We start from the raw sequence: 23,556 nt of genomic DNA, 5'->3' as shown, positions 1-23,556 counted from the left end.
GGACTACACTTCCCCACATCCTTGGTGCCTATGTGCACCACAACTACTGGCTCATCCCCAGCACTATCTACCAAACTATCTAAATGACTGGTTATGTCTTCAACCTTCGCACCAGACAGGCAAGTCACCATGCGGTCCATGCACCTGCCAGAAACCCAGCTGCCTATATTTCTAAGGAGTCTCTCACTACAAGAAGCCCCCCTCCCCTCAGAGGCATATTCTCGGTACAAGAAGGTATCTGTTCATCCACCAAGAATGGGTCCCTTCTAAGGTGCCACATCCCCTTACCTCAGATAGATGACCTCCTTCACCAAGGGCTCCATCATCCGAGCCTGGCAAGGAGCCATCACCCTAGGATTGGGATGCAAATATTGCATCCCCGGAGTCCTTACTCATTTCTCTCTCTGCATGTCTCAGCACCTCTAGTTGGTCTCACTCCTTGAGCCAGGAGCTCCTTGCACCGAGCACACACCCATGACTTCTTTCCAGCAGGCGATAGTCATACATGTGACTGTCCATGTGGCACACTGGATAACCCCCAACCCCTGCTGGCTTTCTATCTTCATAACTGGTATTTTATTTTTTATTCAGTGTTTTTACCCTGGAAATGAAAAGGGTCAAGTGCCCTGCCCTCTATGCCCTGTGCCCCTCTTGTACTGAATAAGGACCTCGTGCCCAGGCTTCTTCACCCTGCTGCTAAACTTGCACAGATGCTTAACTCACTTGGATTTCCTGCAGGGCACAGAGATCTACTCTGCCCCAATAACAGGATTCTTTCCTCACCCTAAAGGCCCCCAGGCCAGATCCCAAGAGCCACAGGGCAAGAGCCCTTCAGTTTGCACCAAAGGCTTGCCTTTGGCAAGGAGGAGTCTAACACTATTAAAGACTCGCCAGGCAAAAGGAGGGGCCAGCAGTCAGCCCCAGCCTGAATCTGGATGGAGAACTGGACCTTGATGGATCAGGTTCTGAAGCGCCGGCAGCGGCCAGGTTTCCTGAAGAGACATCTCCATCAGGGTCTGTGAGGCCAATCTGAAGCTATTAGAATTACTTCTGCCTTCTCAAGATGGATCTTCCTCAGAACCTTTGGCAGGATCGGAAGTGGGGGAAAGGCATACAGTATCCCCAATGGCCATGGTGACATAAGAGCATCAATCTTCTCCGCCTTCGGTTGGAAGAATCTGGAGTAGTAAAGAAGGAGCTGGTGGTTCTGAGCAAACCTGAATAGGTGGTAAGCTGAACTTGTCCACCACCATCTGAAAGGCTTGCGTGCTGAGGGACCACTCACCCTCGTTGGTAGTTCTACGACTAGCCCTAGATGTTTTGTATTCCCTGGATATGCTCTGCACTTAATGATCCCTCAGATGAACTTCTGCTCACAATATTATCTTTTCTGCTTCTCAATGGAGAGTTGATGACTTGGACCCACCCTATTTATTCAGGTGGGCCTTTGCAGAAACATTTGCTGGTCCTGATTAAAACATGCTGATCTTGGATGATCAACTGGAACTCTAGAAGGGCCAGCTATATCATTCTTAGTTCCAGGAGATTGAGGTGTAAGTCCCTTTCCTCTGGAAGCAACAAACCTTGAGCGGAAGAGGCACCTATGTGGGTGGAACCCTGAAAAATGCACACCATCCACATGGAGTGCAAAGGTCTTTTGACTGAGATCTTTCCGAACAGATTATATCAAACTGGGTGTGCAAAAGATCATATCAAAACAGGGAAAACCCTAGAAATGGGATTATGAGATGAGAGCGAATGGATGCTCCAAAATGTACCAAGTTGGAAGCCAATCAAAAATCTCTGTGTAGAAACAACCAGTGCTAAGAGCCAGAGAAATGCCAGAGGAGAGAATTTCACAGAAACCGGGGAAAAGATAATTATATGTATTGAAGTTTTGTGATAAAGCCACAATATCTAGGAAATTATACCTTTGATCAGCTAATAGTCCTTACCTTAATCCCTTAGAAGTAAGCAAAGGAATGAGAGCTACTAATCTTTTTCAAAGGTATAGGCTTTTTAAAAAAAAATAGGGATAAGGCTAAGTGCTTACTATCTTAGAGAATCAAGATGACAGCTCTCTAGGTCATAATTACAGACTGATTTCACAGGTTAAGTAATTCTTGTGAAAGGGTTTATGTACTGTTATTCCTCACATTTTTATTGTAAAACATAAAGAAGTTGAATATTTCTTACTAACTTTCTTGGAAACACATTTGTCCCGGATGACATATGAGCAGAGTGATATTATCCCATATTGTTTCCTGTGATTCCTGGTTGGGTCTGAGGGTTTGTTGGGACTGCCTGCAGTGTTAGTCAGAAACATATTGACTACTGTGGGTATGAAACCATAGATGAATAAATTCAGGGGCATCATAGTTAGAATCATATATTTGGAAGGGGCAATACAGGCCATCTAGTCCAAGCCCCCTGCTCAATGCAGGATCAGCCTAGAGCATCCCTGACAAGTGTTTGTCCAGCCACTGCTTGAAGACTGCCGGTGAGGGGGAGCTCACCACCTCCCTAGGAAGCTGATTCCACTGTTGAACAACTCTCACTGTAAAAATGTTTTCCTAATATCCAGCCAGTACCTTTCTAATACTTAAAGAGAGCAATCATGTCCCCCCTCAAACTCCTCTTCTCCAGACTGAATGTTCCCAGGTCCCTCAGCCTTTCCTCATAGGGCTTGGTCTCCAGGCCCCTGATCATCCTCGTCGCTCTCCTCAGCACCTGCTACATTCTATCCACATACATTTTGAAGTTGGACCATCTCTTCTGCAGGTAAAATAGCACCTTCTCCATCGGTGCTGCCTTTTGCCAGGAAATAACTTTCAACCAAGGCTGAACTTTTCCACCTGCTCAGCCCACCCCCTTGGCTGCCCAGTCCTTCAAAAGGAGCTACAACCTGGTGCCGTTTCATTAATTGCTAATTGACTATTTGATGTTTGCAATTTTAAAGGATTTTTAAATATTTGTTATGTATACTTTCTGAACAGAAAGGCAGGATAGCCAGCATGGTCTATGTAGTGGTTAGTGTCAGCCTAGGATCTGGCACCCCCAGGTTTCAATCCCCACCCTGCCACTGAAGCTTCCTAGGTGACACTCACAGCCTAACCTAAGAATAAAATGGAGGATGGGAGAATGTTGTAAGCCACTGAGCACCACTGAGGAGAAAAGCAGGGTAAAAAAAGCTAACTAAATAAGCATAAATGAAAATCTCTCTCACCCTACTACTATAAAATAAATTTTATTCTTGAACTGAATGGAAATTCTATGCAACATTCCTCCTCCCTATCCCTGTATCACCAGCTCTGCTATTGCTAACATACACACAAACAGACTCTTTCTTTATTCAACAGTGACCCTCATTTCATCCTATGATCCTCACCAAGTTATTTCTTTTTTAAAAATAGCAGCTTAGTAGGAGATCTCCCTTCTCGTCAGCATTCCCAGAACATCATCTAAATTTTCCACGATTGTTATGAATGTGGAATGTGAGGGAGTAACTGGGATTTGAAGTTTATCAGATCAACCCCTGATACACAGCTAGACATTTCTAATCCATTGCTTCACATATCAAAAGAGGTAGGTCTATTTATTATGAAAGATAATTGTGATACTACACAAACCCAGCATAAGTGTTAAAGGTTTTGCTGACCTAGCGCTCATGGGGCGCGCCTGGAGCCCACTACCCACACAGCCACCCTGTCCACTGGAGCATGGCATGCAACTTCCTTCCCCCTGTTCACCCACCAATGATACTGGCATAAAATTAACACAGAGAGATTTAGTTGGATGGAAGAAATGGCCACAACTTTTATTGGTTACAGCACCAGGCACAGGCATGGCATAGGGGCGTGATCCTTTCTGTCGGCCAACCCTCTTGTCAGTCGATGAGCTCCTACCCCAGCCCACCTACTGGGGTCCATGACCGCAGTATGTGGAACCCACTCAGACGGAAGCCAGCTATATGGTCCCCTGCCACTTGGAGGGAGGCCAACTGGACAGCCCCCAAGCTGGACATGTCCCCAACTGCCCCCGAGCTGGCTGAGTCCCTGACAGCTCTGATCTGGACAACCCAAAGCTGAATGCTGGAGAAGGGCAGCAGGGAGGCTCTTTTTTATCCTGACCGGCTGGACCACAGTAAAAACGGCAAGGTCCAAGCTGGCCCACTGGGCTCACCCCAGAGTTCCCCGGGCTTGATTGGCCCATTTGAATATGAGAGCAGAGAGGCCAGGCGACGCGCACCATGGCGAGAAAGTTCCCACCAAGTCTTGTGAGGTCGTGCTCCTTCTCCCCACTCCCCTGATGGCCACCATTATGATGTGGTGTGCCAGCTGGCCACGCAGTCCCTACACTACCCAGACATGCCTTTCCCCAGCCCTGACAAGCCCCCTGAGACCTTCGCGTTGGCTCAAGCCGTTCCCTGTCACAGGCCAGCAAACGGGGCTCAGAGGTGAATTGGAGCCCTTGCATCTCATCAGAAGCAGAAATGATTTTAATAGGAGTGTGCCTAGACCAATAAGTTTGCCACATTTAATTATAATTTGTTCCTGCTGCCCTAGAATTAATGGCTGTGATTGTCCTGTACATACATGCATTTTAAAAAATGTTAAATATGCACAATTATCACCATGTGTCTATAACAACCTCTGCACATTAATACAATGTGCCAAACTGGAGGTGGGATGGGATATCATAAAATATTGAAACTCCAGATTACAAGAAACCTATTTCAGGACTTTAAACTAGCCAAGGGTTGAGAGTTTTGGTTTTAGCTGGCTAACAAACATTTTGAGGTATATAGCGCTGCTTCCACACAGAGCTTTTTCTTCTAAACTGTAATGGGGCGGGGGGGGGGTGTTGGAATTTCCAAATGACACACTGGAAACCAGATTTGCGCCAATCTTTTTAAATAGAATGCAGTCCAAGTGAGTTAGCTGGAAGAAACAGCACACATTTTCTTGCCCTGAAAAGGTCTTGCCCACATTGGTCCCAGTTTACCAGAATCAACGCTTACAAGCAATCTCACATAATAATATTCTCTTTCTCTCATAATACTAGAATGTGGGGTCATCTGGTGAAACTGAATGGTGAGAGATTCAAAACAGACAAAAAGAAAGTATTTCTTCACACAATGCATAATTAAATTGTGGAACTCCCTGCCCCAGGATGTGTTGATGCTGTCAACTTGGAAGGCTTTAAGAGGGGAGTGGACTTGTTCATAGAAGATAGGGCTATCCACGGCTACTAATCAAATGGATACTAGTCATGATGCATACCTTTTCTCTCCAATATCAGAGGAGCAAGCCTATTATATTAGGTGATGTGGAATACAAGCAGGATAATGCTACTGTAGTTGTCTTGTTTGTGGACTTCCTAGAGGCACCTGGTTGGCCACTGTGTGAACAGACTGGTGGACTTGATGGGCTTTGGTCTGATCCAGCATGACTTTGTTCTTAAGCACTTTTCCCTCAGCAATTTTTCCTGCCGTGCCATCAAAGGGCTTTTTTTTAAAAAAAAAGGGTAACTGCTATAGCATTATAATGATCTATTGCCACTTCACTATTCAACTTTTCAATAGCCATTATAGTATACATGTGAAGAAAAAAACAAAAATGGGTAGTGAATCAACATGGGAATCAATATCTACCATGTCTCTATAAGCCAGTGCATTGTTGCTGCAGAGCACGTGTAGATGTGGATCATTGTGGAAAAGATGAAGAGGGCATGCATAAAACTATCAACTCTGTTGCCAACATGCATGCCTCTGTATTCAGCAACACACAGAATCCTCACCATATAGAGGCAGATTTAGTGAATCTGTGTATGGGTGTAATGATAGAAAAGGGAAAAAGAAAGAAGTAGAAGAAATGGAGAAGGAATAGACAATGATCTATTCTAAAGAGAGATATGAAAGGCTTTGGTCCAGAACAGTCACATAGAAACCTTAATTCTTTAATGACTGTTACTATCTTTATGAAAACTGCAGTACCAGATCATATCTTTAATACAAAGGTGGTATCATATGGATTCCCCATATTGCAGCTAAAGTTAAAACAAAAGTCATCAGCTGATTTTTGGTGGAGAAAAAAAGTCTTTCCAAATATCAGATGCTGAGGGCACTTGAAGCCAGTGCAACAAATAACCATTGATATGGAAAACAGCATCACTACTTGTGGCACAAATCCAAGGAGCTTGGTTAGGAAATATTATTGAAATGAAAGGGGAGGGGAATAAGGGAAGGAAGACTGGGCAACGTGAACTGCTGTCCAGGGCACTGACTCATGTCTCACAGGCTCCTGGGGCTCCATTTTAGCAGCAGGTTAAACCACTTTAATGACTTCCCAACCTTCTCTCTAGAACATATATTTAGATGGCAGTTGAGGAGGAAACTGACAGAACTCTGTAAATAAAGGATCTAGAAATGATCCAGAGATGACCATACCCAGTCTCAGCTAACCAAAAAAAAAAAAACAACTAGGACTGAATACACACAAAGTCAAGCATTTGAAGAAACTATCTCAAGTGTCATCAGAGAGAGGAAAAGAAAGGGACATGAATTCAGTTCTTGCCCAAGAGGATGTCACTGAACTCTCATACTGAGGCTTATCATTGAATAGCACTACCCAATTCCATTTTTAACCTGCTTATCTTACCTTTCTCAGCTGTGCCAGGGAGATCACTATCAAATGCCAACCCCACTGAATATTTTTACAAGGCTTCATGTATCAGCTAAATTTCATATGATACAGTTGTAGTGATCAATCTACCTTCAATAGTAGCCAAAGAGAAATATTACACACATTTTGAAAATGTAGTTAATTTATACAAAAATTTAATTGTATGAAAGGTGTTTTCAGAACATTAAAGACTCTTTAAAGAGAAAAAACATGCTCCTGTATTTCATTAATACTACTGACCTGTGCATGAGTTGGAATTGGAGAGGAAATAGCATTGTCTCTGCAGGTTATCACTCCGCTCACCTGATGCTAGTTCATGTTTCATATTAATTAGAGAAGTTACTTCTCTGGGCTTATGCTCTGAAAAGTGCTCTCTACACGGGAAGAAACTACGGTCAATGTCCGTGGAGGAGTAAAACAGTTTCTAGGCAGTCTAATGTAACAGGCCATTTTGGGGTTTCAAATTACTGGCAGCTGTGAATTTCTAAAATTCAGTACACAAATGTTTTAAAAGTGTTTTCTTACAGCTTTAGTGGCTACTACTGCTAGAAAAACTTTGCTAGAAAAACTTGTCAATTGTGAAGATCTACAGAAACTTTTTTTGCCTTCATGAACACCTACAGGGACTCAATTAGTTCTTGAGGGAAATGCCAAGTTTCCTCTTTTCATGAACACCTACAGGGACTCAACTAGTTCTTGAGGGAAATGCCAAGTTTCCTCTTTTCTATACCTATTGTCATGAAAAATGGAGGGTTTTAAGAGGGGAGGGCTTTAAGAGGGGAGTGGACATATTCATGGAGGAGAGGGGTATTCCTGGCTATTAGTTAGAATGGATATTAGTCATGCTGCATACCTATTCTCTCTAGTATCAGAGGAGCATGCCTATTATTTTGGGTGTGGTGGAACACAGGCAGGATGGTGCTGCTGCACTCGTCTTGTTTGTGGCTTCCTAGAGGCACCTGGTTGGCCACTGTGTGAACAGACTGCTGGACTTGATGGGCCTTGGTCTGATCCAGCAGAGCCTTTCTTATGTTCTTATATTCTTAACAAGATAGAATCATAGAATCACAGAGTTGGAAGGGACCACCAGAGTCATCTAGTCCAACCCCCTGCACAATGCAGGAAATTCCAAACTACCTCCCTCCACCCCCCAGTGACTCCTACTCCATGCCCAGAAGATGACCAAGATACCCTCCCTCTCATGAACTGCCTAAGGTCATAGAATCAGCATTGCTGACAGATGGCCATCTAGCCTCTGCTTAAAATCCTCCAGGGAAGGAGCACTTACCACCTCCAGAGGAAGTCTGTTCCACTGAGGAACCACTCTAACTGTTAGAAAATTCTTCCTTATGTCTAGACGGAAACTCTGTCCTGTAAGTATCAAGATACAGGACAATGATTAGCCCATTACCTTTGATACTTTTTGCAGGACAATGACTCAGCTCAAATCCAATCCCCTTCTGACTATATATATCACTCTTCCAACACACTTTGACACTGAGAGACACTGTCCTTCAGCGTTACTCCTCTGAAGATGCCTGCCACAGCTGCTGGTGAAACGTCAGGGAAGAAAATACCAAGACCACGGTCACACAGCCCGGATAACCTACAAGAACTGATGAACTCTGACCGTGAAAGCCTTCTACAATCTTTCATAGATTGTTTTAAAATTCTACGACTTCAAAATCTATTAGTAGTACCACATCTGCATATGCTAGGTTTACATGTGCCGGGCATTTAAATTATGTTTAGGAAAGTGTTCATGGCTATACGTTTGCTCATATTTCTTGATGATGTTCACAGTAAACATTTCTGCAGAACCTTTTACTGTAATATTAAGGACAAATGAGGAAATATTATTTTCTCCCAGCTCCCACGATGGACTCTATATCATCACATCACCACTGAGCTCCTTCCCCTTTCCAACTTCCACTCCCCACAGGGACTACCCCCTTCTTCCCAAGCTGGAGTTGGTAACCCCAGATGCAGTTATTAAGGGAAGAAGAAATACACTTAGCAGTAGCCCTTCCCAATAGTTCACTTTCAAATTCATTCTCAGCCTAGCTGCTTTTTATTCACTGATGATTCAGCTTTTTAAAAACCACAAGTGTCTATGACCATAACATTTATAACAAACTAAAAAATATATAATGCTATTAAGACTAATCTGAACATTCAGCAGTTTGATAGGTTCCTGACTGCTTTTAAATTAAATATTTTTAAAACCTCCTAAAAAACAAAGAATTTTAACAAATCACTATCCTAAATTGTTGTTTATGTTTTGATTTTTTCTGGTCCAGATATTAACCTAATGAATATATATAAAAAGCTGGGGAGCATGTTAAAACATTCTAATATTTCTAATATCCTCTTATGATGAAGAATAGAACTGTTTTTATGTATGTTGTGATTTATACAGATGCATATAATTATATACACACGCCATATTTTTAAAATCTTTATTGCATAGAGAGCCAATTGTTACCAAACCTTTCCATCAGGTATTGCAACGTCACTTTAGAAATGGTATCAGGGCGCATGAAATCCCACTTTCAGTCACATTAGAAATGGTATCAGGGCACATCAAATCCATCTTTCAGTTCCATGTACTTGGTGGTGTTGTGGGAAATACTTGTAGAATCTAAATGAGATTGTCAGGACCATGTTCTTCTGACCCCATTTATTCCCATGCCTACCCTAGTGCGAACCTGTTTCATGTTGACTCGTTGGACCCAAATTGGCTGCTTGGATGATTGAACAAGGATTCAGAGATATCCAGGGAGGCTTTGCAACTGTATGCCATGTCTCATTTGCAATGGGTTAGTTATTTAGACTGGATTGGAAACTTGTTTGGCTTTCCTCTCCATCTTTCCTGGAGACTGTTGGAGTTCCAACAGCTGCTTGGAACTTCAGTCTTAGCTTGCTTTTATGCATAGTTTCTGAAGCATCATTCTGCAAGACAGTTTATGTTATTTGCTTTGGGTTTTATTCCTGGACGTAGTTCTGGCCTATTGCTCTGGGGCTCAAGTACTGCCATCATATTTTAGAAAACATTTCTCACCCAAAAAATAATTAGATATTCTGCTGCAGATGGTGGCTCCCTAGGAAAGGTAAACTAGTTGCCAAGGGAAGCTTAGCCTCTTCCTTAATGAATGCCTCCCTTTAACTGGGTGTCTTGTTAAGGCCACAAAGGCTAGCCATTGGCACCCCTATTTTGGAGATTCAGATGTAATGTCAAACTATGGTATGCAATACAGCATAAATAAACAATTGACTCCAACTGCCTAGGGGGACAGGGAAGGAGTACACAAGCTGGTAGTGCCAAATCATGATTTGGTATTACAGCTGAACCATGCCATTGACATGGCATAAAAAAATTAAGGTGATACGCATATAAGTTTGTTTTAGTATGCAGTGAAATTCTGGCTTTTGTGTCATTTGTTTTATCTAGTTGTTTTTAACTATTTTTATTGGCTTTACATGGTTTTGATGGTGAACTAGGCTTCATAGATTTTGGGTGAAACCTTTTAAAATATTGATCAAATTTAAATTTGCAGTCTATTTATTTAAGGATAAACAATTTTATATGGAGAAAAACTTACACAAAAAAGAACCTTTACGTTTATTAAACTCCTTATTGTATTATTCACCCTATCCTTTACACATTTTAAGCTCTTTGGCATTAGAGGAGAAATCATCTGCTACATACTTGCCTTAAGCAAAAGCAGTTCATAATCTCTGTCCTTAATCTCTCTTTCAGTTTCCTTCCAATTAGAAACAATCTTTCCCCAATACTTTAATTAATACTTAAACATTAAAATATTAAGTATTATGGCAGAAATCATCTGTTACATACTTGCATTTGGCAAAACTAGGTTCATAAACTCTTGCCCTTAATCTTTCTTTCAATTTTCTCCTATTTAAAAAAGCAATCTTGTCCCAATACTCTAATTAATGCAAATGATATTCTTGATTAGTTAGTATTATGCTAATCTGTATTTCGAATTTACCTAAATCTGCATGGTGATGTCTGAGTACCAGATTGCTTTGGGTTTCTTAGTAAAATTACATTAGCCTGCCAGCTGTACAAAACAACATGATAGAGTAAAAATCCGAGCAAATAATCAAGATTACATTAGTTTTGTTTCTTAATGAACAACTGTTTGCATTAGGGATTACAGACAAATTATGGTTTTCCTCTCTGTACTGAGGCAGCCAGGCATCTGTTAAGAGGCTTCCTTTTTTTCTCCCTTGACTTCCCTAAATAGATTGAAGAGGCAGGGAGAGTAGAGTCTAATATTTCATGTAATTGAATTTGTTCCATTACAAAGCAATCATCACTCTGAGGCCCACTGCTAAATCTTGAATTTCTTTCTTCAACTGCTCTGTGGAATGCGCAGGATATTGTAGTGAATATTCTAGGGAAAGAACCAGTTGCTTGGCTTCTCCTCCTATTACACAGGACCAGACTATGTACTTTAAACCCATACCTATTGGCCATCGTTTCAACTGTGCATTTGCAAATCTCTGCCATTTGACAGAGACGGAATGTCATCAATAAATATTATATATGGTACACTTGAATTATACCTGAAAGTTTTTAGAAACTCGCAGAAAGCAGCACTATACTAGATGCTGAACCCTTCTTCCATACTACCTAAATTATGTGAGTATATTGAATAAATACCATTTTTAAAGTAGTACAGCTTCATAATTTCATGTTAGTATAGTTGGCTTTTGCAGCCTGTTTCAATAATAACGTTTGTTATTATTTTCTGCTTGATTATTCTTCATGTATCTGTATATATTTATTCATTCTTCCATGAACTAATCTCATGTGCAGAACTCACACTGTGAGAGCTCATTATTGCTGGTAAAATGTAGGACATTGATAGGAAAAGAAAGCCCCCTCCTCTCCCATTACATTTGTCACTGTACATCTAGACTCTCTGAACATAAAATACAATAAAGTTAATTGCAAATCAATCTGTTGAATGCAGAATAGCAAAAAAAAATATAAATCACACACTATATGTTGAATGAGAGCAACAAGATGGAAAAGGGAAATTTTAGACCATTTGTGCGTTAACTTCGATATAAGTGTATCATATGTTTCCCTTAATATAATTGTCACAAGTGCTGAAAAGAATAGTACTCCCACCTGTTGAGGAATTTAATGATCCCTGGCTCCCCAAAAACCCAGCTACAGATCACACTAAATAGTTCAGGAACTTTTAAATTACAAGTTCAGGGATGCCGCAATGGACCCTGATACTATAAAAAAGACAAGCATGCTTGAGGGTAAAAACATTACAAATTACTAGAGTCCTTAGCATTCTTATTTCTTTATTCACCTTATAATTTGAATTCATGTCAATGAAAGAAAGAAAAACAGTATCTGAATATGACTGCAGGTAGTGAAATTCAAGCTAAATTCCCATGTTTAAATCACTATTCTTTTCAGGGGCATGCTAATTTCTATGGTGAGTATTTTTTTGTTTCTCAAAATGCCACATAGCAAGACTTTTGCTCCTCTCTGACTAGGCAACCTATATTATTTTGGGTATGAATGTGGCTGCTGTTTTCCCTGCTTGCATTTAACTTACAAGAATTTAAGGCGCCTTCACATCCTGCCTTCTTTTACAAATCAGGAACAGAGGATGCTCCCTTGTGGTCACACCTTGAGGTCGACGAAAACTGAGTTTAACAGTTAGTTTTACAGTAGTAAAGCTTCCAGTAAATTGCATGTTGGGGGTAAAAAGACAGACGTCCTACTGAATTTAGTCAGATCTGTTTAGTATTCCTCTTTTGTGGTGTTCATTTAAAAAGTATGGCATAGAATATTTTCCACTAAATTTTATTAAATTGCCTACATTTGATCTGATCATAGGCTATAAAGCATAATAGACTGATAAAAGAAAAGGAATGTAGGAAAATAGACTATAATTTTGAGGTAGGCATATCAAAACAATTAGATACTCTTGTAGCACTGCATGCAACAAACTAAAAGATTTGCTAATTAATATACGGACACAAATTCAAAGACATATTAATGTACCATTTTTTTTATAAACCACCCAGCGTAAGGTTTACATCTTACATTTGTATTCTGAAGTCTAAAAATCAATTGATCCACTGAACTTCAAGTTGGCTTCTAGTCACTGAAAACTAACACATGCCACCATTTACTGCTACATCCTTTTACATGTATAATTTAATTGATGGCATAAAGCTAATAGGTAAGTCTGTGGCTTTTTTTTTTTTAATGCTTCATAGAAGAATATAAACACACTTGAACTCAGTTAAAATAATGTTTCAGCATTGCCGGTAGTAATGTAGACACAAATGTCTAGATGTCAATTTTCCAGCAGTTCATTTCCCCTATTCCAACTGCCCCTTCCTATGGGTGCTTATTCAGAAGTGAGTTCACTGTGACTTACCTCCATGTAAGTGTGCATAGGATCACAACCTAAACAAGCTAGGGAGTAGAGTCCTAAATTGAAAGGCTCCTCTGCCATTGTGTAATTATAAGAATTTCAAAATGTGAAATTCTCCCATCTTTTATGCTGGGCTGCCTCAAATTGTTGCAAGTGAAACACAAGAAAGGCAAATAGTGGCCGTAGTCACACCTGAAAGGACATTGATTGCCTAGTCAGAGAAGAGCAAAGTATTGCCTATACCATGTCCCTGAAGGATTCTGGAGCAGGGCAGACCAGAGGTGAATCAAGAACAATGCAAGCTATGTGCATTTTCATTCCTTCTTTTGGAAATGAACGCTGACTGAGAAGGGAAGTAAGAATGTGGAGCAAGTAGAGGAACCACCCAAGAGGCTTTAATAACTATAGAACATCAAGGGAGAGAAGAGTAAAGTGGACCTTAATTTTAATGGATGAGTACTGTAATACTGTTCAACACTGGCACTTGAGTCCATGGCACAAAGGGCCTGTACACACAACAGACGTGCCTTTACACAATCACGTATGATGTACATGACGATGTGGGGAAACAGTGGTGTGAATGCAGTTGTTCAAACAGGAAGTTGGCTGGAAACAGACACTGGAAAGTGCAGTCACCTTCACAAAAATGGATGCCAGATCCCCACTTGTACCATCCTGTTCAAATCAGCCATTTTCATGCAGTTGTAAGCTTACATATGTGATTGCATGAAAGAATATCACAGTGTGAATCAACCATAAGGTGTAAGTTTTCAACTGAAAGGAATGACTACAAATAAAGTCAGGCTCCAGGTCAAAGGGAGTTTGTGACTAGAATCCAGATTTTCCAAGAGTTTGCACCAGTGTGACTTTTGACCATTTCTTTTTTACCAACTGGTCCCAGTGCAATATGAAAAGCTGCTTTTGAAATTTCCCTCAGATTTAAAAAGTTTGCCATACAGGGTGAAGCAGTGTTTAAGAAATGTAAGTTTAAAGACTATTTGAGCACACAGAACTAGTTATGAAGGGCTTCATATATAAATCCTTGCCTTAAAAATATACTTGCTTGGGTGTTAAAGTGATTGCAAAGAAAGAACCAAGTCCAAACATAACAATGAATCTTTTTAAGTTGTATGCAGAGTTTGTGCCACCTTCCAAGCAGAGTCATCTGATGAAGAGACATCCAAATACCTTGAATAACTTTTTCTCACTAGGCCTCAAGGAGGATTTCAAATATAATAAGAACTATTCAGGCAACCAACTAGTGAATTACAAAGTATGATTAAAACATTTTAATCTAACAGCAAAGATTCCTGATAAAACAGAATAACTAAGAGGGGTTTGAACAGATTACAGCTATGAGAAAGACTATTCAGTCAACCAATGAGTGGAGTACAAAATACGATAAAATGATTAATTCTAACAGCAAGATTAATACAGGGGGCCAAGATTGAAGGGCTGGAAAAACAGCACAAGAAAACAAAAGACTGTCTAAAGCAACAAACCAATCAATGTAGGTAAAATGTATCCCTTATATAAAACAATTCAGACTAATAGCAACAATTTTTAATAAAACAAAATAATGCAATGGGACTACTATTGCAGAATTATTGTCTAAGGCAACGAAGCAATCAATGTTGGAAAACTTTATCCCTTATAGAAGTAACCTTCTGAGCTGAACCATTATACTATATTTCTGTTCCTTCTATAAGAACGCCCTTCTGAACAATTCTGTTTTGCATATTCTATGAAAATATAGTTGTGTGTGAGCCTTCTTGATTGCCTCAGGCAGGCTGTTCCATGATGTGGGAGCCACCACAGAAAATGTCCGTGAACAGGCAATTGCTGATTTTACCTGTCTTTGCTCAGATGTCCTGGAGGAACATAGCAACAGAGGGAGCTGTGCAGGTATGCGGATCCAATGCCATTAAGGGCCCAGTAGGTGATAGCTAGAACCTTGAACTGAACCCAGTAACTGATTAGTAACCAATGGAGTTTCCGAGTTTTCTTTAAGGCCAAGCACAAGCAGATTTTGTTCACTAGCAGAAGTTGGTTACAGTACAATGAAAGCTCTCATCTCAGATCTTATGGAACACGAAACAAGCAAAGGGCATCCTTGTAAATGACTGACTAGTGAAGGAAGCTGAGAGAGACTGTCAGTAGAGCAGTACAATTAGGTGTCAACACAAGTCAGACGACGATACAAAGGACACTATTGTTCAGAGAATCAGAAAGATTAAGTTTACAGTGCCATCCTAAGCAGAGTTATACCGTTCTAAGGCCATGGGAGTAAAAATGCAGACTAAATACAGTCAAAGGAAAATATTGTTTGGTTAATTTCTTAGCAACGAACTTCCAAAATAAATATGAAAAATCCACATTTCATTCAATTGATGCATTTTGATAAAATATTTTTAATACAGTTAAAGCAATTGTTCTGTGTCACATTCAAGTTTTCTTAAAGCTCTGGAAACTTTAAGAAAACTTGAAAACTTATTGAAAATCTGTCCTTAAGCAAATATACACTAACAGTGTAGACTACTCATGTTTGCTGATGATCCTGCCATGAAGAGCTCCATGCAAGAGCAGAAAACAAGAATTCAGTAAAGGGCTCTGGAAAGTTTTTGAAAGTAAAAAAGAAAGGGCTGCAGTTTTTTTGCACTGTTGCATACATAAGACCTTTGAAAACAATGGGTTGCTAAACACACACACACACACACACACAAAAACTGTCTTGGAATGGAGCCCAAGCATGTTATTCTACTGAAGATAATGACAAGATGCCACTGACTGAACGACTGTTTAAAGGTTTACCTACGGTACTGGCATGAAAGCCAAAGGGCTCTTAGCCCTTAGCTCAGGGCCCCTGTGCGCAGCCTCTTCAATCAGGACAGCTCTGGACCTGTTTGCTTTGGTTGTTCTATTGTATTTCATTATTTCTATAAGCCACTTTGAGTGCCTTCAGGGATAAAAGTAATACATAAAGGACGTAATTAAAACAAATAAGTACCATGTTCACCTATACTTCAAATGAAAATGATATTAAACTTAAACAGTCTTGGACAAATCTTTATCTTTAGACATACTTCATAACCATATAGCAGCAAATCTCATCAAATCATCTTATGCAAAATGCTGCAAAATATATGGCATGAACAAGTTGCAATAGCTGTTTTTTCTTAGTCCAGAGCATTATCCCACCCCCACCCCCCAGAATAATCTTTGGAAAGCAAAAGTACGGCTCTGTCTTCTGCGGACTAGTGGCAAAACAGGTCAGGTTCATGTACAGACGTAGGAGATATAACATCCCTGTGATGGCAGCCTCACACCGAAGCCATCAAAATTGCTGCCCCACAACACCAGGAAATCCCCCTGCATGGCCAGCATGAACAGTGTTTCCTGAGGTTATGGCACACATTCTGAGAGCCTTCAGCATGCTGGCACAATAAAGATGTAGTGACAGGCTCAAAGACAGGTGTGGGAGAGCTGGGCAGTCATGTTCTATTTACTTGGTTAGGGTACCTATAGTATAATCTAATGTTAATTTTTAAAAAGAAGTGTTAAAATATTGTCACATGAAGAACACAGACTGAACTGATGTTTTATGCAAAACATGCAAGAATATCACAGTGAAAGAATTCATCAGTGCTGGAGGAAACATGCCCTGTTAACACTATCAACAGTGAACACTACCCAAGGACTGCAACTCACACATGTTTATAAAAGGAAAATCAAGTGTACTATCAGTTGTACATTGAAACAGTTGTTGTAAGACTACCTTCATCTAGCTCCATAATGCCAACTAAGCTAGGGTTGCCAGGTCCCTCTTCACCACCGACAGGAGGTTTTGGGGGCAGAGCTTGAGGAGGGCAGGGTTTGGGGAGGGACTTCAATGCCATAGAGTCCAATTGCCAAAGCAGCCATTTTCTCCAGGTTAACTGATCTCTATCGGCTGGAGCTCAGTCGTAATAGCAGGAGATCTCCAGCTAGTACCTGGAGGCTGGCAACCCTACAGCTAAACAGTAAAATGACTGGAAATACTGACATCGTTTAACATCTGCCCCAGTTTTCCTCAGAGATTCTTTGAGGTTTTAAGACTCTATTGGACAACTTCAGTTTTCTCCCACATTACCATAGTACTGCTTTCAATTTGTTTTGTTGATTTTCAATTAAGAATAGACTGAAAAAGCCTGATTATTAACCCCGCCAAAAATACAGGGAACAACCCACTGAAAGGTAAGCATTTTAAATATCATTTATTTCAATATTAAAAGGGAATAACATTGCTTTACTTTGACAGGATTATGCCGGTACATATTCACATTATAAGCACTGCAGCCAAATACTTGATGCTAGACAGAGGTCCCAGCATAAACGTCTGTGTTTAATTTCTTTAAAGGAACAATAAGTCCCTGAAACAAAACAACCAAGAAATAGTGTTTCAACTCATGAAGCATCTTATGCAAGTGAGTTATAGGGAAGTACACAGGACAGAAGAAAGAAATTTCAAGATGTTTCAGCAGATTTTGAATGTGCTAGAAGACATTCATAGTACCATCCTCGGCAGAATTACGCCCTTCTGTAATTCTGTTTCGGATGGCACTGTAAATATGTAATATACCAGTCTACAAGCGTGGGATTGCCATCTATGGGGTAGGAAATTCCTGGAGATTTGGGGATGGGACTTTAGGATGGCAGGATAGAATGCTGTAGAGTCCACCTTCCAAAGCAGCCATTTTCTTCAGGGGAACTTATCTCCGTAGTCTGGAGATCAGTTGTAATTCTGGGTGATCTCCAGATTGGCAAGCTGAAGACTGGCAACCATACCAGTGAGTCATTGGATGGTCTGCCTATGAGCCCACAGCTTTGCATATTTACTTGCAAGTACAAACCAATGAATTCAAAGTACTTACTTCTTCACTGATATGTAGTGTAGATTGTAGTGGTAAACTGATTGTCAACTCTGTAAGAGCTAGCAAAATTAAATTTCCAAATTAATAACATAAAATTATGTGGAAATCACAGGGATTAAAAGGGTAAATCAAAATTTATGATCTGAACGATAGCTCATACCTGAAACCGGTATCCTAACATTCAACAGGTGTTCAACAACACAGATGTACAAAGCACCTTCCCCACACAATACATTGCTATATTAATAATGTAGCTTGAAAGAACAACATTGGTATGATGTCTTAAAATAGTTTCCTACTAAGTGTAAAATATAAAATGCAGAATGTCACAACAGATAACTAAACCAATTTTACCACAGCATTTTGTACTATTAAGCTTCAGAACGTTTCCGACATCAAATTACTAGGTTATAGTGACACAAGCAGGAACATACAAGGATTTTCAGGGTAAATTTTATTTCCCTCTCCCCCACTATTTCCTCTTTCCCCTCCCGGAAAGTCCCCTATCGTCTCTCCCCCTTTTCCTGTGTCCTTCTCTCCTTCCCCTCTGCCAACTGTCCTGCCTTTATCTCCTACCCATCTTCAGTTTTCCCCCCTTCCATACCCCTGACAACCTCTACACAGAAAAACTGTGGCTCTTGTGTGGGGCTCGACAGGCCCAGGTGCCGCAGTCTGCGTTGCCTTGTGCAGCAGGATTTGGCCGGCCAGTGTCTGGCTTGCCGTGAGCAGGGGTTGGCCAGGTGTTCCTTGGCCGGCCAGTGTCTGGCTTGCCGTGAGCAGGGGTTGGCCAGGTGTTCCTTGCCTTGAGCAGGCTGAGCCAGGCATCACCACTTCCCCGATCTCCCCTCTTGGGTGGAGCCCAGTGGGCCAGGTTTGGTCTCCCCTATCTCGCCTCAGGCTGACTTGGCACTGCCTTTCTCACCTTCTGCAAGGCTTAGATGGGTTGGGCTCAGTTCTACTGTCAGAGGGCTGGCTGCTGGCCCAAGTGGAGGGGGGCATCCAAGCGTTCTCAATGGCCATCTCCCCCCCCACACACACTCACACACACCTGTGGGGTAAATTAGGCTGAAAATGTGAAAGTGGCCCAAGGTCACCCAGTGAGTTTCTACAGCAGAATGGGAATTCGAGATCCTAGTCTGAAACGCTAACTACTACACCCCACTGGCATTCATGTGGGGGCTGCTGTTGAACAGCTGCATACAGCCAGGCCTGGTTGAGTCATGCAAGCTGGGTGGTAGCAAGTTGCCCAAAGGTGGTTGTTGGTCCTGGCCCCAATGAGCTCTCTCAAAGGCCAAAATATCCCTGAAAAAGGGATCCCTGAAATATCCCTGCCCCCTGCCTTTTACTGGCAGAAACCCAACTTGTTGTGATTACCTAGCAACATCCACTGAGGGAGTCTGTTTCTTAAAGCTACAGGCGCTCCTTTTATCACTTTGGCAGCTTTTAACCCACAATGTAATTTTTTTTTTTAGATTTCAGATTTTTCAGCAAACCTGGGGTGTTTTTCAGGTTTGTAGAAAGATCTTGTCTGTTCACAGGTCCAGTCTCCAGATTTAATTATCCTCAGATTTAACCAAATCACTATTTGAATATATGATGGTATGCCAAGTTGCAAACTTTGAGCATAAAACCCTTCACTATTTATATGAAACAGATCATCCATAAATACAGAGCCTGTATATGTATATATAATGAAATGAAATTTCTCTAGTTGATGACCAAACGGAATACCAACATCAGAATATAACATTCATGGATGTAAATCATACTCATAAGATATAGGCTATAGGATTACACAGTTCTATCTGGCAACCAAATAGTAACTTGATTTTAACAGATTATTTTCCAAAATACATAGTTAAAAGAGTTTATTCAAAGTTTACTTTTCTTTCTACTTACTTCTTTAATGCTGTCTCAAAAATCTTAACACATGTATTGTAAAAAAAACCCTGACAATGTTAAGTAAAAGGATATACTTTGGGGGTTACCCCCTTAGTTGCTCCTTATTAAATCACATTTAGGAATAAATGGTGCAAATCAAACTATTTGAACAAAAGGTCATAAGAAGGAAATATTAATTAGCAACACTACAGTATCAGGCACAAGAATGTGAATAGTTAATTAGTGACCTATTATCTTTTTAAAATTGTCCACAGTCTTGAAAACATTATCCTTAAACTGCTTGAAATTAAATGCCCAGACAATATGCAATCAGAGTAATAACAATGATGATCTTTGTCTTTAGAGTAAAATATCTATTGATATCCCAGATTTCAGTAATATTTCTTAAAAGGACAGTTCAACTTCCATTACATTCAGTGAGATTACACCAGTGTAAGTGACTGGCAAATCTCTCCCCGGGGCCATTTATTTATTTATTTGTCTGCTTACTTATCTATTCAGTTGTTTGTTTGTTTTGAAAGAAATCCCACTGAATCAAATGAAACATATTTACAAGTATGTTTATGATCACAGCCTTATAGCTCAGTCCTAATTAATAAGTGATAAGTCTAACTATTTCAACAGTGCTTCAAGTAGTGTAAGCATTGAAGCTAACATATAACAGTATATAAAAGCACACAATAGTATATCCTAAACCATACAGACAAAAGCACTATGTTTTTCACAGAAAATACTACATATATTTCTGAAAATCTTTGTGAAGATATTGTATACCCACATGTTTAATATTTATACTTGCTACCAGATAAGACAGACTTCAACTTGAGTTTTCTCTCTGATTCTGCAGTTAACACAGAACATAAACTGAAATGAACATCACCTCTGAGTTATCACTTTAATATAAATAAAGACTGAGAAAAGACACACTTCAGCTAACAGTAACTCTATAATACAATATCCTTGCATGACAACCAATGATAATACAATTACCTGTATTTTTCAGATTATGCTTCCTAATAAAATACTGGTGAGTGAAAGTATTGATTTTCTTTTAGCAATGCCAGCTTATTGGAAAGCTGTCCTTAAAGAAACCTTGCTTAAAATACAGGCATATTACTTTTTCAAAAAAAATCTGTGAGCATTCATTAAATGTAATCAAATCTGTCACAACATACATTTCTTCTGCACAGCGCTGAACTGCTTTAATAGCTCATTTAAATAACAAGCACATACATACACATGCACGCACTAAGCACCAAATTCTGATTAAAGTGCTAAACAGCAATCTGTTATCACAAGTACTAATGCCAAATTAAAAACATACACTTGCAAAATGATTTTGAATCACTCACTCCCTTTCTTTGTGTATCTAAATTAATGCGTTCACTCTGCATACAAGTGCTCAACTAGTTGAAATTGTTTCCTCCCTCTCTTAAAAATGCACAGCAAAAAACCACCTAAAAAAAACAAAAAACACCATGAAACAAATGCCCTTAAATTAAAATACTCCCTTAGTATGTGATCTCCTCAGAAGGCACATAGCAACATTCACCTTTTGAGGGAGGGAAATAATAAAAAGCAGAATAAAGTCCTTGCAAAGTGGCGTAGCATATGAAGACACTTAGAATCAGGGAGCTGCCTTCTGTCCAGGCGCTGGGACGGGCTGTCCACTGGTGCTCCTCATACCCACCGGCCCTGAATAAAGTGCCCATTGTCTCTGCACCGTACTAATGGTGAAAAAACTGCCCATGCAGTAAGCATAATAATTATCCAGACAAACAAGCAAAGACAATCAAGGACGGAAGGAAGGAATGGAGCAAAAATACATGGACAGATAAGCAATCCAGAAATGAAATTAATATTCATAATTCAAGGTTTGCCATCAGAAGGTCCTCATTCGTGGCATGGCTATTCCATACAAGGGGCTATTGTCTAGTCAACAAAATGAGCATATGAATAAAATTTAATGAAACACTGGTGAAGAGACGAGCTTCTCTTTCCCAAAGTGCTCATTCCTGGTCCCAGGATTTTGTCCAAAGACACTTTCAAACTCCTTCTCTCACAAACGTTACAAAAGTTATATTTCTCCCTGGGTTCACCCCTGCGTTTTGTTTTGTTTTGTATTCTCCCTTTGGTTGCAGCTGTATAAATATGAATACCCTCCCCCCCTCCAAAAAGCAAGCCATGCTCGCCCAAACAAAGAAGAATTGGCCTTAATATGCATAGCTTCATTAATTAAATTTAATTATGCCAAGCAGCATATTAATCATTAGTTGCTCTAGTTACTGTATTCATTGAAAGGGAGGAGGATTCCAAATTAAGGCAGCACGGGGGACAATCACATACTGAATAGGGAGCTGCTCACAACATGATACAATGCACTTTCTAAACAATTATTCCAAATAAACAGAATAAATAGGCAGATTGCTTGTTTTATGACTAACTCAAGAACAATTAGACAAGAATGTGAAGATGATGCTGCTTTCTTTTTTTGACCCATGCACATTCTCACATACAGCCAGCCTGGGCACAAGGTAAAAATTGACATTTTATAAGTTTTGTTTGTTTGCTTCCAGCAAAGAAAAAAGGGAGCTAAATTCTTCCCAGTGCCCTTGCTTAGTTCTACAAAATGTTGCCACAACGCATGAGAAACCTTATCTAACCTGCTAGGATGATTAGGGGGTCCATCGAGCTACTGAACTTGCACTTGAAAGTTTTTGCGCCGATGTGAACTTTACAACACGTGCATTTTAACAATGAAGGAGTTCAAAAAGAAAAAAAAACTTTCAGGAAGGAGAAAAAAAGTGTTATCACACCAACTTACCATCCACCAAGTCCTGGCTGACATGTCATAACATAGCTGCCATTTTATGGAGCTGTCCGATGCTTTCCCTGCCATTACGCTGTCAGCAACCTTCATCTGATGCAGCTCAATGAAAGATAAGACACCTAATCAAGAAAACATCAGCAGTGGCTTGCTGGGCTACATGTAGGCCAATCCTTATCACACTGCATCATGGGAAAAGCTCCCTTATTAGCAAGAACTCCAACCTCACAGATATAAAGACAAGGATCAGGTTTGGTGTTTGTGTGTTAGGGTGCATGTGTGTCCGAACTGCAGGAAACTGGCTAGCATTCTTTGTGTGTCATGTGTACAAGAGTTAAGTATTTTGCAAGTGGGCGGCTAAATGCTGGGCTATGCAGGCTAAAATTTATTTGCATTCTCTTCTGTTGTATATTGTTTGACATATTCCACAGTTAGCTTTGAGAGCAGATGAAATGGGGAGGGGGATTGTAGTTGCTCAGAATAAATATCTTCCCCAACAAAGACATCAGTTTCATTGACACAATTGGAGCTCAGTTCAAATGTCACTGCAGACACGCATGCACACACACGCACGCACACACACACAGAGGAATGGAACACACAGGTAGCAGCTGCAGATGAAGTTGCCAAAGGCTACAAACCTTATTAACATTCTGCACATATGGAAACAGTTTAACTCTTTACAATCAAAGTTTAACAAGAAACCACCAGATAGGAATGATATCAACCTGCAGGGCTAGTTCTAGGTTTTGAAGGGCCCCAGGCAGAGAGGGGCTCCCTCTCCTTTTCTACCCACA

At 40.3% G+C, this 23,556-nt stretch overlaps 1 protein-coding gene across 6 annotated transcripts in view; it reads right to left on the bottom strand.

Annotated features, from left to right (window-relative positions):
- The window catches only part of NFIB (nuclear factor I B), a 435,226-nt gene extending 412,355 nt beyond the window's left edge, over positions 1-22,871 (bottom strand). For all 6 annotated transcript variants that reach the window (XM_056847865.1, XM_056847871.1, XM_056847866.1 and 3 more), the window contains exon 1: positions 22,757-22,871. In XM_056847865.1, the coding sequence (XP_056703843.1) occupies positions 22,757-22,852 (96 nt within the window). In that variant the 5' untranslated portion in view covers positions 22,853-22,871. The remainder of the gene's footprint in view (positions 1-22,756) is intronic.
- Positions 22,872-23,556: the final 685 nt, after the last annotated feature.

Source organism: Euleptes europaea, chromosome 4 (genome assembly GCF_029931775.1).
Source record: "Euleptes europaea isolate rEulEur1 chromosome 4, rEulEur1.hap1, whole genome shotgun sequence".
In the NCBI taxonomy this organism is placed as follows: Eukaryota; Metazoa; Chordata; class Lepidosauria; order Squamata; family Sphaerodactylidae; genus Euleptes; species Euleptes europaea.
This window is presented reverse-complemented; position numbering and strand designations above follow the sequence as displayed.